This window comes from Aulonocara stuartgranti, assembly GCF_965226115.1.
Source record: "Aulonocara stuartgranti genome assembly, chromosome: 23".
NCBI classification, from domain to species: Eukaryota; Metazoa; Chordata; class Actinopteri; order Cichliformes; family Cichlidae; genus Aulonocara; species Aulonocara stuartgranti.
The window spans coordinates 13935249-13950669 of NC_138958.1; the positions used below are offsets into that span (position 1 = coordinate 13935249).

At 39.5% G+C, this 15421-nt stretch overlaps 1 protein-coding gene across 2 annotated transcripts in view; it reads right to left on the reverse strand.

Annotated features, from left to right (window-relative positions):
• Nucleotides 1-15012, reverse strand: part of ryk (receptor like tyrosine kinase) — a 54661-nt gene extending 39649 nt beyond the window's left edge. For both annotated transcript variants that reach the window (XM_082525226.1, XM_082525225.1), the window contains exon 1: nucleotides 14325-15012. In XM_082525226.1, the coding sequence (XP_082381352.1) occupies nucleotides 14325-14538 (214 nt within the window). In that variant the 5' untranslated portion in view covers nucleotides 14539-15012. The remainder of the gene's footprint in view (nucleotides 1-14324) is intronic.
• Nucleotides 15013-15421: the final 409 nt, after the last annotated feature.

The window sequence follows — 15421 nt, forward strand, 5'->3', positions numbered from 1 at the left end:
ACTGCTTTCAGAGAGCTGATCGTTGTAATCGCTTGCTCTTTCTGGTTGCTTTCCTTCCTAACATTCCTTCCATCCTAGAGATTCCCTCCACTTCACTGTAAGACACCGTGGAAATAATCCACAGCCTGCTCTGTGGAAAAATGGATTCAAAACTAGTTTAGCCGAAGATAATAAAGTTATAGTAATAACAAGAATAAGGCTTCAGCTCAAATCATTTAAAGTGCTTTTCAAAGCTGAAGTGTTTGTACAAAAGCTTCTTTGCTAAGCCCTGATAGTAGCATGGTGGATCGGTGACATAAAACCATACATTCACTTTCAGTCACTTGGCTCGCAAAAGGACGGAGGGTAAGAATTACCAGCAATGCTCCCAACATACACATGTGCCTCGCCAATGATCAGTCAGTGAATCTACTGAGGCCAGATTCACCAACACTAGGGCCAGCTGGCATTGAAGAACTACTGTCAGGATTTACCAAGGAGCCATATTATTAATAATTTGCAACTAAAATGTACAGACACTGTAATTTTAGGAGCTGGCCTTATTTGTAGGAGTTTCCCTTTCAGAGTGCAAAGTTTGGGAGGAGAATATTTAAATTAATTATACATAATAATGATTTACGGAGGTTTGTGGTGGTTAACTACAAATTAAGCCAAATATAATTAATGAAAAATAACGTTTGCCTCATTGTGCACCACACGTGATTGGTGCAGCTCAGTGTGGTCATTTATTTAGAAAGACGGGATAAGAGGTTGCCTGAATAAGTGTATAACTAGCACAGATGTCCAGTTCTTCAGTTAGTCCTCATCCCAGACGTTTAGAGCCGAGGCTTCATATTCCTGGTCCTCAATAATACCGTGAATTTGATGAAACACAGCATAGCTTGAAAGAAAAGGAAAGAATCCAAATATGCTACTTTAGTAAGTCACAGAAACACTTAATCAGTGTTTTATATATAATTTTATTGTATTTGTATTTTAATTTTAGGCTTGTATTATACTCAAGTTTCTAAATGCTTTTCTTTCGTACTTGATTTTTGTACTTATTTCTTCAAGTTAACTGGAAAAAAAGTACTTAGCCATTTCTCTACTCTGTTTAAGCTGGTATATAGTTTTCTATATGTAGTCTTTAATGTTTTGCCTGCTACAACAGGAATTTCCCAGCTTCTGGGATAGATCTCAAGTATATCTCATCTTAGTGAATAGTATGGAATGATCTTTCTGACCACACCAATGAAGTTCTGACGGATGCCATGTAACAAAGGTCCATTCTGAGTCAGTAAAAAAAAACAAAACAAACAACATACAGTATGCATGATTTATATATCTAGGAGAAACGAGATGCACCACAAAAATGAATAGCATGAAGAAGCTGTTCAGAATAAAGATTTGGTGAACATTTGAGGACGCCGTCCTAGTCTGACACTAGTAATGTAAAAAGAAAGAACATACATATGTTCAAATCCCTATAAAAGCCACATGAGATGATGTATAAAACCACACAGAGCACCACACTGACACACTACACCTCAGAGCAGCTCAGTACAATCAGTCCTCTGCTGTTCACCACAATATGAGGACTTTCCTTAAGGGCACAACAACCCTGATTCTAACCATGACAGAGGAGAGGGGCTTACTCACTCTCATCCCTCTTCCTACATTTTTCTTAGTGGTTCAGACCTGAATAACTGAAGTGCCAAAAACTTCAGTTCCTCTAATGTCCACTTGAGTAATGTCCATTTTCAAAAACGAGTCTGTAGCCAATCAGTGTTTGCTACGTCTCACATCTACTAAATGGAGTCAATAAATTGGACCTCCCCTCAATGTTTTTGTTTCAAGAGTCTTTTGGAATATTTCCTAATGTAATTATGAACTGTGAATCATGCAAAGCAACTTTGTTTCATGCAAAGCTACTGTAGTAGGGAGCTTTCCCACTGGAACAGGGTAACTAATGACAAAGGGGGGAAAAAATAATAAAATACCCCATAATAATGAATAATGTGCTGAAAGAAAGATTTTTGAAACCTTCATATCAAAAGTGAAACCATTTCATTTCATACACAGCACAGTATCTACACAGTTATAAAACAAAGCAATAAGCCAGTAATATGAAATTCAGCTTAGCAGAGTGTCACTACATTTTAAGTCAACACTCCTCTGCGAGCTGTGGATCACATTGCAGACTTTGAAAAAGGAGAACAAAAGGTGGTAGTGGCCAGGTGGCAAAGTCCAGGGCAGATATAACAAAGACCCTCTTGTACCTCCCAAAGCCTCCATCCCTGAGTGCTCAGGAGATAAACACTCCTTACAGCTTCTCTCTGGAAAGATAGTGGCCACACAAGCCAAAGAAGGAGAAAATGAGGGCACACGTGAAACCCTATCAACTGGAAACTCTAAACAAATCCACAGACACAGGAAGGAGGCGGGGGGTAAAGACATCAGAGCCGCAGTGGAGCTACTCAACGAAAAGGCCTGATTTTCAAGTGTGACTGGAAATAAGGTAAAGCTAGCTGAGTTGAGGTTCAAGTTAAAGCAGCATATATCCCAGAAGTTGCAATAAGCAACTGCAAAATCTTCAAATCTATTCCACTGGTAATAATGTCTGAATAAAGGTATTTTGCTGCAGGTACAGGAAGCCTGTTGCAGTAACATCTAAAATAAGACTAAGTTTAGAAATCCCCTCCAACTGAATGACGTGAATATGTTTGTGTAGCAGTTTGCCTAGACCACAAAAAAAGCACATTAGCGCAGAAAAACAGTATGCAAGAACAAATATTAAAAGAACCGGATAATCATGACTCCACAATATAGCATCATGCACATATTTTAAATCATTAAAAGAAGAGTTCTAAATGACAGCTTTCTTGTAGTGTTTTAATATGCAAAATTCCATTGGCGCCATTACAGCTTTGTAGGATTTAATAATAACCTGCATGACAACACACTATGGCTCAGTTGGTGTTTTTTTTTTTTTTTTTTTTTTAAATCAGTATACGCCACAGCCAAAGTCCCCCACCCCCAAAAAAGAGATTAAATTATTTTCTAACTGAAAAAGACGTATATAATTGTAATGTAGGGCAGGGTTTAATTTTAGCTTGGATCAAACAAACAAATAACCAGCTTTTTTTGCTTTGATAACATTGGCTCTAATATGAGGCGCTGAGCTACCAATTCTCCACGGGCAGTCACCTGACATGCCATCTAGCTCACAGTTAGATTCAACAGGCAATCAAGTTCGTTCTATCCAGTTTGTCCCATAAAAAAAGCTGCGGTACAGGGGTCTGAGGGGTGGGAAGCTTAAGTGCATCATATGTAGGCCAGGCTGGGACAGAGTCGTTTACAGTCTCAGGAGATTACTGGAAAGATAACGCTAGGAGCACATACGTACTATGGAAAATACAAGAACAGGAAAATGAAGCCAAGTCCAGTTCCTGGGCTGTGCGAGTGATACATTTGTTAGGCCTGTGAAGTAGCTAGGAAGCTCGCAATTTTCTAGTTGTTAAATCAGGGTCTCTATGTCACTGTAAAAAAAAAAAAAAAAATCAAGGGTCTTTAACCCCCTGATAAAATTAAAAACAGCTTTTTCTGCAGGCTACACTATCTGGAAATATATGCAGATCAAGCAGAAGGGCAGGATGAGACTTTACAACAGCGCTGTGAAGTCAGTCCTGTTTATGGGTCAGATTACTGAAAACCAAGACAAACGTCAGAGCAACCAAAGACCTCCACACTGGGCATCTTTTCATTTTTTCTAGTAACTGCTTGTCCCTGGTGGTCTGCATCCACTGTGTGATGCCTGCTGGGGGCAAAAAAAAGGAACACCAGGCGACAGCGGTCTCGTGCCTCAGGAGACGTGCACATCATGCAGTGAAAGAAAGCTGAAACAGACACCAAACTGCTGATCCAGAGACAAAAGCAGCAGAATTCAACTGATGATCATTCCATTGGTTCAAAATACACGAACCTTGTGGTTTTTACTTCCTCCTCGAAGATGTTAGTCATCTCAGCTCTTACAGTGCATTGCTGTAACGGGATTTGATTTATGGGCTTGATTTATAAGAAAGGAAAAAGTCAAAATGAATACATTAAAACTTTTTCTTTAATTTAGTTTTATTTTTTTCTCTTCTGATTATTTTGTTCACACTCATGGAAACATCACTTTACCCTTACTTTTGCATATTTTCTGTAAACGTGTGTTAAAACTGAACTAAACTGGGATCAATCTTCTTTCTTGAAAACACATCATCATCTCTTTCCCTGGAAACATTTTAGTCGCTTTTCTCTGCAGAAAACCACTTTTAGAAGTTTCTTTACATCCAGTAACTAAAAAGGAGTTTTAGCATCCAAGTTTAGGAATAAAAAACTGAATCCCCCTTAATGATGTGAATTTAGCATGACCGAACTTCCCGAACGAAGAGCACTGCTGAGCTTTTACAGATGGCCTGCAAACAACAGCACTAGATGAACTTCAGGGTTCCTTAAAGCCAGAAGAAAAACTCGCATTAAGTCACCATCTTTGTGGCTTTCTTTCACTCACTTCAAAGAGGCTGTACATCAGTTTCTTTCTTTTCTTCCTTGGAGCAGCCCGAGGGCAGACGCGAATGAAGGCAGGGAGAGGAATCTGGGGAAGACTGTCCTATTAAAAGGCTCCTCATTCATGGTTACTTTTTGCTCAAAAGGGACTCATTCGTTTACTCAACAAATATCAACCAGTTCACTGAGAAAATGATCAGCAGTTTCATTTCATCCTGAATAAAAGGGTCATTTAAGAGGCCTCTCATCTCACACCACCTCATCTATATTTGGCTTTGTGTGTGCAGTTGTGGCCAAAGGTTTTGGCAGTGGCACAAAGTTTGTTTTTTTACACGTTTTTGTGATTTACTGAACAACAATCACAAGGATTTCACACATATCGAAAAACTTATTGGCAAATAAATAAAACTTTAGTTTTAGCAGTGAGGCCACTGGCAAAACTTTTGGTCACGACTGTACAGCAGCCTTTGAAAGGCTAGGTTGTGAGCACGAGGTCAGATGTAGGGAGGTGCATTCCCCTAACACAGCATATCACCTATTTTATGACAGCACAAAGATGAAAAGGCTCCATCTGATTTAAGCTTCTCCTGCTCCTAACATTTCTCAAGTCAAATTAAATAATCCTACAATACTGAAAGAAAACATGACAGTATATTTCCGATTTCAACAGGAGGGCAACCATCTTCTAAAACGTGTTGATGCCTTGCAGAACTTCTGAGTGCAGAGATTTTCAGACAAAAGATGTGAAGGCAGGGACTCCTCTATTCAGCTACGGGATCCTTGGAGAGTGGCATGAAGGAAATGAATACTGCTGCCAATCACTCCTCACTGTTCACAGGCTCTTTTTCAAAGCCCCGGCTTTGTCTTTCAGGTCTTTGGAGGGGGGGAGGAAAGCCTGTTACCCGACCTGGACGTAGAGTTTTACTCCTTAGTTTGCATGTTGAAAAAGATCTGGCTTTATTTGTCATTTTTGGAGGATTTACACTCAACTCTGACCTACTCGCCTGACTGCGAGACTGAAAAACATGACTACACAGCTAGAAGTTTTCCCCTTGGAAGGAACAACGATGTGCAAAGGAAAGGATCTATATGTTTTGAAGGAAACCTATTATGCTCATTTCCAGCTTTATATGTTTAATGTTAGACTACTAAAATAAAATTATTCGTCTCAGCTGCTCTTAGATTCTTGCAGTCTAAGAGTATCTTTGAATGAGTCACATTTGAAAATATTCCTTGATATGATTGACAGTTCATCCTCTGCGTCTCTGGCGTTAGCATCTTTCTCTTTCCATTTGTCTTTCTGAATTTATCTTCACTCCATCTTTTTTTCCTCGAGCTTTACTAGAGTAGCTTTGCTTGACTCGCAGTCCAAAATAATCCTCATCTTAAACTGGGCCTTGAAACAGCACCTCAGTTCATCATAACGTACTGTTCAGACTATTTGACGCTTACTGACTGCATCTCTATGACACATAGCAAACAATGCATTGGTGGCACAGCACCCTAAAACAGAAAATGGGTTTCCAGAGTTGACAACAACGGCACTCATTACTGTGATCATAATCAAATCCTTCAGAGGTAAAAACCCAGTGACAGTCCTTCAAACCATCTGATCAACAAGCTTAAATGTGAAGAAAAGCATTTTTTCCAGCTCCTCCCACCAGCGATAAAGCTGACGAATAAAGAAGTTATAAAGTAAAATATATTGCATTGAACACTAAGTAAGATAACACAGACTTGCCTGATCAGCCCATCATAGACCATCATCTTCAGTTTTATTAAGATTTTTGAATCCTTAAGATGTTTATGCTGTTCGTGTATGTGCTGTACATGCTACAGCAGAGAGTGAACCTACCAGCAAAGCAGTAATTCAACATGTCCAAAATAATACAGTCATGTAATACACGATGTAGTTGTAAATTGCCTTGCGTTATCGAGCAGCCAAACTATGATATCACGTGTTTCAATAATAAACATAATTCATACATCTTAGAATGTCAAACATTATTTCACTTATTTGTCTTTAAAAATCTTTTTTTTTCCGCCATTAGATATATTTATATTGTAGTTATTAGTAGTAGTTATTAAGGGCCCTTTAAGGACGACCGTGGTTCAGGGGGTTGGGAAGCTCATCTTGTAACCGGTTCGATCCCCTGCTCTGTCTGTCTTGGTCGTTGTGTCCTTGGGCAAGAAGACACTTCACCTACCGCCTACTGGTGTTGGCCAGAGGGGCCGATGGTGCAAGCCTCGCTTCTGTCAGTCAGTGGCTACAACTGTAGCTTGCCTCTACCAGTGTGCGAATGTGAGAGTGAATGAATAGTGGAATTGTAAAGTGCTTTGAGGGTCTCGAAAAGCGCTACATAAATGCAATCTATTATTAATAATAAAACTATTCTGGTAGCACTATGATGCTTTCTGTTGGATTTCCTTTATGAAACTGACTCAGTCTCTCAACAAATTTAGATGCATTAAACGTAATTCCCATTCCCAAAAGTAGGGCAGGGCAATATGGCCAAAAATATTTATCACAATATAGATTTGAAAATATGCGATAACGATATAACTGACGCAAGACAAAACTCCACAACTTTATTAGTGCAAAAAAAACCCCATCAATGTATTTTCACTTAAACAAGCAGCTGTTTTTTTTTTTTTTAAGTGCATTAAAGCTATATAAAAATTTAACATTGCAAATGCAAATTCCTTGCTGACAGTTTAACCAAAAGGCATTTCCAGTGGAAATTGGCCGACATATCCTGAGCATAACCATGTATAATATCCACAAAACTTAAAAAGAGGTTATACACACACAATACGATAATATTATGTTGAAGCACAGTACATATCACTCCACGAGGCTCCTGACTACGGTAGCCGTAATGCTCCGACAATCCATCAAGCGGTGTGGCTTCGTAGTTTAGCAAAGTCGTACTCAAACATTTTTGACAGATTTTTGAGCAGGGTACCACATAAAATCGGTTCGAGGTCAGTAAGCACAACCAGAATTCATACATAAGGCACACCAGGATATGAGGGGCACTGTCGATTTTTCCGAAAATCAAAGGATAGATTTTAAGTGTGCCGTATTTTTCCGAAAAACACAGTAATAACAACGGCCCGCTTGCATGCTCGACCAAAAATTGTGCTTTGGTGTGTATCTGATGGACGAAAGCCAAACCAGTTCCACACCAGTGAAGTTGCACTATTTTTACAAACCAATTCTGGTTCATCCGTTTCATTCAACAATCCGCTTTCACCCTTCTCATTCTCCGTCGCCACCATGCTTTTTCCGCCATGTGTGAATGAAAACAAAGGCACTGTGCATGCGCATTTCACCCATATTCTATCACGATATTTCATTTTACCCAAAAGTATTTCAAAACAATTTTAATAGGAAAACGGCTCATTTTGTCTGCACAATTCTAATTTTTAGCTGGGGTCTGAGGAAGCAAAGGTTTTGCTTGACTTGTAGAGCTCTGGAAAAGCATTGCACTAATACAGAGCAAAGATTAGACAACAAGGATCTTGTATGCAGCTTTTCCACCAAGAAAAATCTTCTGTGTTACAGATTTAACCCACTGGGGATCGTACCCTGGAAAAATAGGCTCAGTGAGGTTGTTATTATAGGTGACAGTAAATGAATGTACAGAAAACTTATTTTTGCTTCATGTTTTAAATAATCGCATGGATGGTCAACATGACAGGAAAGAGAGAAAGACACAAAGAAAGCCATTGAGGCCTGTAAAACCAGTGTCACAGCTCGGGTCACGGGCCGCATGAATGCAGTCCAAGGTGGCCAATGTGATGCAGCGTCTGTGTGAAAACCAAACGAACAATAACGGTCACGGTGGTTTTAAGAGGTTTCTGAAAAGCCTCTAAAATGGAAGATCTAACAGACTGTTATAGTAAACATTCACATTTGGTAAGTGGTGGTGAGTTAAAGTTTTAGCAGTAAAGTTTTGCCTTAAAGTATAAATGTTTAGCTTAGAATTCCAAATGGAACTATTTCTTGATTCCCATCCTTATATTTGATGTAAGAAAGTGATGGCCTGTTTCGGTTTTTGATGTTTTATGGACAACAGAATAACTTGATTAACAGACACTCCCCTCTTTCCTCTTCCTCTGAATAAGATCTGTTGTTACTTAACTGACCCAACTCTTTCCCTACTTAAATGTAATTTCTTACAGATGTGATTAACAAACTATGGGTTCAACCTTCATGGAAGTTCATTGCGCTCCTTCATATCAGGAGGAGTGTAATGTTTTGTAAAAAGAGTTGGCTCGTCTTTTAAACTGATCCTGGGGCTCGAGCACTGCTTCAGTAATTTAATCTGACCTGCACAGCTGCAACACAATTCAGACCAAGGATGTGGGCCTGGAGAAAGAGCTGATATGGGAGCTGAGGGTAGGAATGCATGTGGATTCTTGAGGCAGACAGTTCTCTACTCATTTATCATATGCAAAATCAATCAGGGATGCTGCCCGTCTGTCATCCATGCAGAGAGTTTTCCGGTTCTTTACCAGCCCTCTGAGAGTCAGGCTGTTAGGTAGAGTTATCAGAATAAAACAGACAGTCCATCAGCTATGAGCGCACACACCACTCCAACACTACATTAAATGGTTATATTACATTTTATTATTATAACAACAACTTCTCAATGCTTTTTCAATGCTGCCTCTGACATAGTCAAACACTATTCTCCTACACAATCTACAATGCTGAGCTCTACTCTCCACCTTCGCCTCTCTAATGGAAACTTTTCTGTGGTTATGTATATATAATCCACGCTCCTCTGCTCTCCATTTTTAATTGCGGTGTTCCTCAAGGCTCTACATTTGGTCCACTTTTATTACCGTTACCAAAAAGTTAATGATTTTGGTAGTGTTTGCTGCTGATAGCTCGAAAAACTTTGAATAAATTCTAATAATACTTTGTTGGGGGGTGTAGACTGGGGTCATGTTAACATAACATTAAAATATGGTTTACATTAGCCAAGCCCTTCAAGGTCAACTTTAGGGCAGCAATGATTCATTGAGTACGTTGAATAATTCAGTGATAAAAATCTGACACAAATTCTTTGCTTTGAAGCTTCATTTAATACATGGCTCTGTACCGCAACAATCACGTAATGTAAATGCAAATGTGTCACCTACATTTGCGACTAAGACAGACCCGCAATAGAAACATATTCAGAAGCAGAGTGTGAAGTTGAATGTTGATAACTTGTGTCAGCTGTTATGCAGATGACACAACTAGATCCTTGATCATTTACCTGCCTAAGTGATGTTAAATGCAGGGTTTCCCAAAAAAAATTCTAAATTCTGTTCCCTTTGCCAACAGTTTGCTTGGTTCAATGGCCACAAATACCAAGCAGCCTTCCCACAAGCAAGACTTGAAGCTAGCCAATTAGGCAATAAACTCACCAGGAATGTGTTTACTGATGTCATGAAGCAAGAGTCTATTTTCCCATAGATTTCTATACAACTCAAAGTGTTCCTGAAACTTAATGAGTTGCCCTCTGTTTGTTGAAATAATGCAACAACCTGCAACAATGCTGAAAAACAGGCCAGCCAATTTCATTACTTACACCTGCTTTTCCTACTCTGATCTGTCCCAAAGATTCCCAAGAAAAGAGTCTTATGTGTTGACTCACAGGCCAGTTAACAGTGTAACTGTACACAGAGTGGCTGTGTGAATAACACATTAATTACATGGCCAAGCACATACCTCAGGTTCAGAGCTTTACTTTATATTAAATACAAGCTTTTCCTGTTGTGGTAGTGAAAACTATTTTAGGAGATTAAAGCCCCCTCTAGCTGAAGTCACGGACATGTTCCTGCACACAAGGCTGGTAAAGTGCACTTCTGAATACCCCCACTTTGGGGGTTTCAAAGGTGTTTCCATATGGTGTTAACTAAAATGTAAAAGCTGCATTGTTTCCACTCAACCTGATTGTTGTAGATAGTCTTATTTATGCAACAGCTTGCTCTCAAAGCATTCTTATAGTGAATAAGGGGACAGCACTGATTCAGCAATGAATAATAAAACACATGAACTTACTGTACCTTGCATAAAATGACAGTTGCTCATCAGCTGGTTTGTGACTTATGTTTCAATGTCAGTTCAGAGTCAAACTAACCTATTGAAGACACATTAACCTGCACGTTTACTATGTCACATTTAGACACAGCATAGTGCAACTTAGTGCTGACAATGCCTGATAGAATTATTCGAAGTCTTAAAAAACTGCAGAAACTGAATTATCCCCACTATGACCTATGAAATTAAATTTTTTTGTAGATGCATGTTATAAATCTGCTTTCATAAATGTGTTTGACATCTTACAAAATACAGAGACCTGATTAAAACCAAAAGTAAACTGCAGTCAGACTCTCCGGCAGGCTGTCTACATTACGATGCTGACACCGGGCAACTCAACTCTCAAGCAAGTTTAATTCCTGCAGTTACTGCTGCATCATGGAAGATTCTGTCCACACATACTTTTAGCGCCGCAGACATAGTTGTCAAACATTAAGAGATTTCGCCGTACAACCAGATGAGGTTTCAGGCAAACCGCAAGAGAGGCCCTGGTCTGGCAGCAGAAGATTAACTGTAACGTGATGGAGAACAAGGGGAACCCAAAGGGACAGAGTCAGCCAACGATCCAACACCAGTCAGAGAGGAGAGAGAAAGCACAAAGGGTGGTACATTGGTGCAGGGGCAGTTAACAAGTCAAGGCTGCAGGCAATGAAATACTGAATGCATGTGGCATGAGGACACAAGGGCTCAATTTGGGAAATGGTGGGGGCATAATTTTGGCAGGGAGACTACAGTCCTTTCTTTGAAAATTTAGGAAATTCTCGTTACATTTCCTGCAATTATACACGGCACAGTCACTCCATATAAAATTAAATCTGGAAAAAGTCCCTGACCCTCAAAATCAGCAAATATTTTTTGGACATTAAGTTTAGGATATTAAATTTACACACAGAAACTTTTACCATGATATTAATGTGTGAATGCCTCAACCCGCTGGCAAAGGTTCGAATCCTACGTGTGACGGTTTCCACACATCTTCCCGCTTGCCTCCGCTTTGCTTTCTTGACACTCTTCAGTGTACCCTTTCACATACAGCCATCTTCAGCAAGCACTTCCGCTTCTACACCTCTTTTCAGCAGATAATTCTGCTTTTTCAGTTGTTTTCAGCAGATTCCAATATGAGGCATTCACACTGCATTTTCGCAGGAAATGCAACTTTTTCTAGTTATTATTATTCTAGTTGCTCTGACCTTTGCTGGTTAACTAGTCCCCCAGTTTTCAGCCGATTTTCAAACTTTAAACTGTTCTGCTCTTTCTGCTGAAGCGTGCTGTATCTTTTGGTGCTCATAACTTCTATACTTTTTCAGATATTAAGCTTTTTATGCGATTTTTTGGCCCATTTTGCTGAATGGGACAACATTATCAGTGTGATCACCAGTTTAGCTTGCTGAGCTGAGCCATGTTTTAGCTCAGTGAGATGGAGCAACCGTTCTTAGAGCAGACAGGCCGGGTTCTGCTGATTCACCTCTTTTCAGGACAATTTTCAGGTTCTTTGTCTGTTTTTTGCTGAACATTCAGCATTTTCAGCACAATTTAGCTTCTTCTGCTTGAGACCAGAACTGGTTTGGCTCAGTGGAATGAGCAGCCGCCGTGAGATCCGGTGGCAATGGTTCGAATCCTACATGTGACAGTTGCCGCACATCTTCCCTGCTTGCATGTAATCTGCTTTCTTAACACTGCCCTTTCAAATAGAGCCATTTTCAGCAAAGAGTTCAGCTTCTACACAGTGTTTTTTCAACAGGTTCTCCTTCTTCTGCTGTTTTCAGATTACACTACAAGGCATTCACACTGCATTTTCACAGGAAATGCAACTTTTTCTAGTGAATATTTGAATTCATGTGTTACAAAGCCTCCAAGTACATCAAGGTTAAAAATTACAATTTTTTTTTTTTAATTTACATTACTACTTCACCCTTTCGGAGCCCCTGTAGATTCAAAGTACAGGAGACATTCACATAGTGATGTAGAAGAACAGCCCTGACGACTTCATGTGACTCATGTGACATCTCCTGTACTTGAAGACTTAAGGGCTCAAAAACTATGGAAAAAGAAAACTAAATGGGTATTTTCCCCATCAAATCCTATTTAACTTCCTTAAATATCTCAAGGGTATTGTAATTTTTTTTGTTTTTAAATCTGCTAATCCCTGGTGATGCGGTAAATACACGTAACCTCACAAAAAAAAAAACCACTTGTTCAATAACTAATCAAACAACAGTGCCAGTCATTCTCAAACAAATGATTTAACACCACATCCCAAAAGTCCCTGCTATAAATTAGGCCCATACACAGGGAGGTTTACCAGCACACGGTCCTGTTAAAAAAAGCTGGATGCAGCTGGAGGTACTTCCCAAAAGATTCCCCAACAGAAACAACATAATTCTGCTGATGCCACTATAAGATGACTCGTTTATCGAAAGGAAGACGTCAGTTAGCAGGAGCTGCAACACGAGATTACTCCCTCCACGGGGACATTACATACAAACACTTCTACCCCTTCATTAGCCTGTGCACATGGTAAATGGCTGGTTTCAAAGTGCACGTTCAACACTTCTAAAGCAAACCCTCCATTAACAACTTAGGACCGATTCACAGGCTGGCTTCACCTTGTCACTAAGATTTTAAACATTCAGACAGTGTTAGACCAACATAACACTGATGGCTTGCACCAACAGCAGCACAGTCATGAGATGACAACCAGCACTTCCGATTATTCTGCTGATGTTCTAATGCCACTGTACATTTAATCCTAATCAGCAACATCATAACAATCATGAGACACAACCTTATAAACTGACCAACCACAACAACAACAACAAAAACGACGACCAATTATATCACAACATATCAGAAACATGTAAAGGTTACTTTGACCCGTACATGTACAGTACTGATGCCTCATCAGTGACACTGGCAGTCAACTAATAAATTCACGAGGACAATTTAAATAAATATTCAAGAAATAACTTGCAAATTTACCAAATAGAACAAAATAATTAGACAAAAAAATCTTTAAAAGAAAGTCTTAAATTAAGACAAAACTTGCCAATTTACAAGAACATAAGTGATAAACTTAAAATATTTTTAAACTCCTATATTTCCTAGATAAACGGATAAATTCATTAGACAAATGTGCAAAAATACGACATTAAAAAAAAAAAGGAGAAAAGTAAAAGAAAACGTCTGATTCACGAGAGAATTTTTTGGGGGAACCCCCCCCAAAAAAAGAAAATTCACTAGAAAAACTGAAACATTTACCCCCACAAACTAATTGACAATCAAATGGACAAAAACTGGCAAATTTAGGATTAAAAGGGCAATTTCAAAAGACAAAAACAGTGAAATATACGGGAAAGGGGGCAATTTTTCAAGAACAAATATTATTTTATGAAAAACGAACACAATTAGAAGAGAAAACTCACAAATTTGCCAGATAAAAAGTAAGAATTTATGAGAATTTTTTTTACTTTTACAAATACAGAGGAAACACTAGAAAAAAAATAGAAAAGAATCACAGCTGTAAATCATTGATATAATGTACCTGCACAATTAGCTGTAACAGTTCGGTGGAGTTCGTCCAAGTTTTAAAGCTAAATTTACAGATGTGAGGGGCACACAAACACATGAAGTGGACAGACAAGTGGACAGATTGCAAAGTTTGAACACAGCTGGATTACTATGCAGGCCTCCTTACCCAGGAGCTTCTTCACCTCCTCCACACTCATGTAGATGTTGACTCCGGGGTTGTTGTTGTTGTTGTTGACGCCTACGGGGCTGCCCGGGCTGGCCAGGCAGCCGGCCCCTTCCAGCAGCAGCAGGAAGAAGAAGCCCCCCAGCCTCCAGAGCACCGAGTGCGGCCACACTCGGGACTCGGACGGGCTGCCGGAGCCGCGGATCAACCCCAGCATAACGACGGTGGTTGTCTGGCTCGCTGTTGTTCTCGCTGTTCCCAGAGAATTTCTTTCTCATCCGTATCTGAAATTAATCCCGGGAGGCAACATTACGAGTTACTTCAAGCCCCGACACTCTTACTCACTATCGTGTTTTTAGGATTTTTTTTTGTCCTTTCGTGGTAGCTGGAGCGGGCTAAGTTAGCCGGAGCGGGCTAACTTTCAGTCAGGCTGTGCTAACCGTCCGCGGTCCGACTCGCAGTTGATTGTTTGACTGTTCAGGAGATTTACGAGCAACGTAAAATACACACCGGATATCTCCACATTGAGACGCTTTGATTTCTGTGGGTAGAAGCGAAAGAAGAGTAAAAAGTGCCCTAAGCAGCAAACTAGCTAATACATCCAGCTTTCCCCCTCCATGGTCTCTGCTCCCGACGCTTTTTCCTCTCAGTTTTCACTCCGGGCAGGAAGGGGGGCAACGGGGGCGCGCAGCGCTCTGGCTTCTGCTGCCTTCACGTGCCGTCGGAAATATTACAGCCGTCGGACAATAAGGAAACAACAAGTTAATGTCATTTATTTATTTATATTATTATAATTTCTACATTAAAAGATACGCATGCCTCAAATAAAGATATAAAGAATGCATAAAGTGGAAAAAAGACCGACTTTATCTAGATGGCATGTTAGACTTTAAAAAAAGGTTATTTTTTGTTGGGTTGGTGATTTAGGTTGGAAATTTACAAAAAAAAAACCAGTTAAATTTAAAAGAAAAGGATTGCAAATTACAAAAAACGCATAAGAAAAAGCTATAATGACAAAAGCTAAAAAAAAAAAAAGTATGGCAAAAGGTTCCAGATTGATATAAATTATTTAAATTTATAAGAAAAATGGAAATTTTATG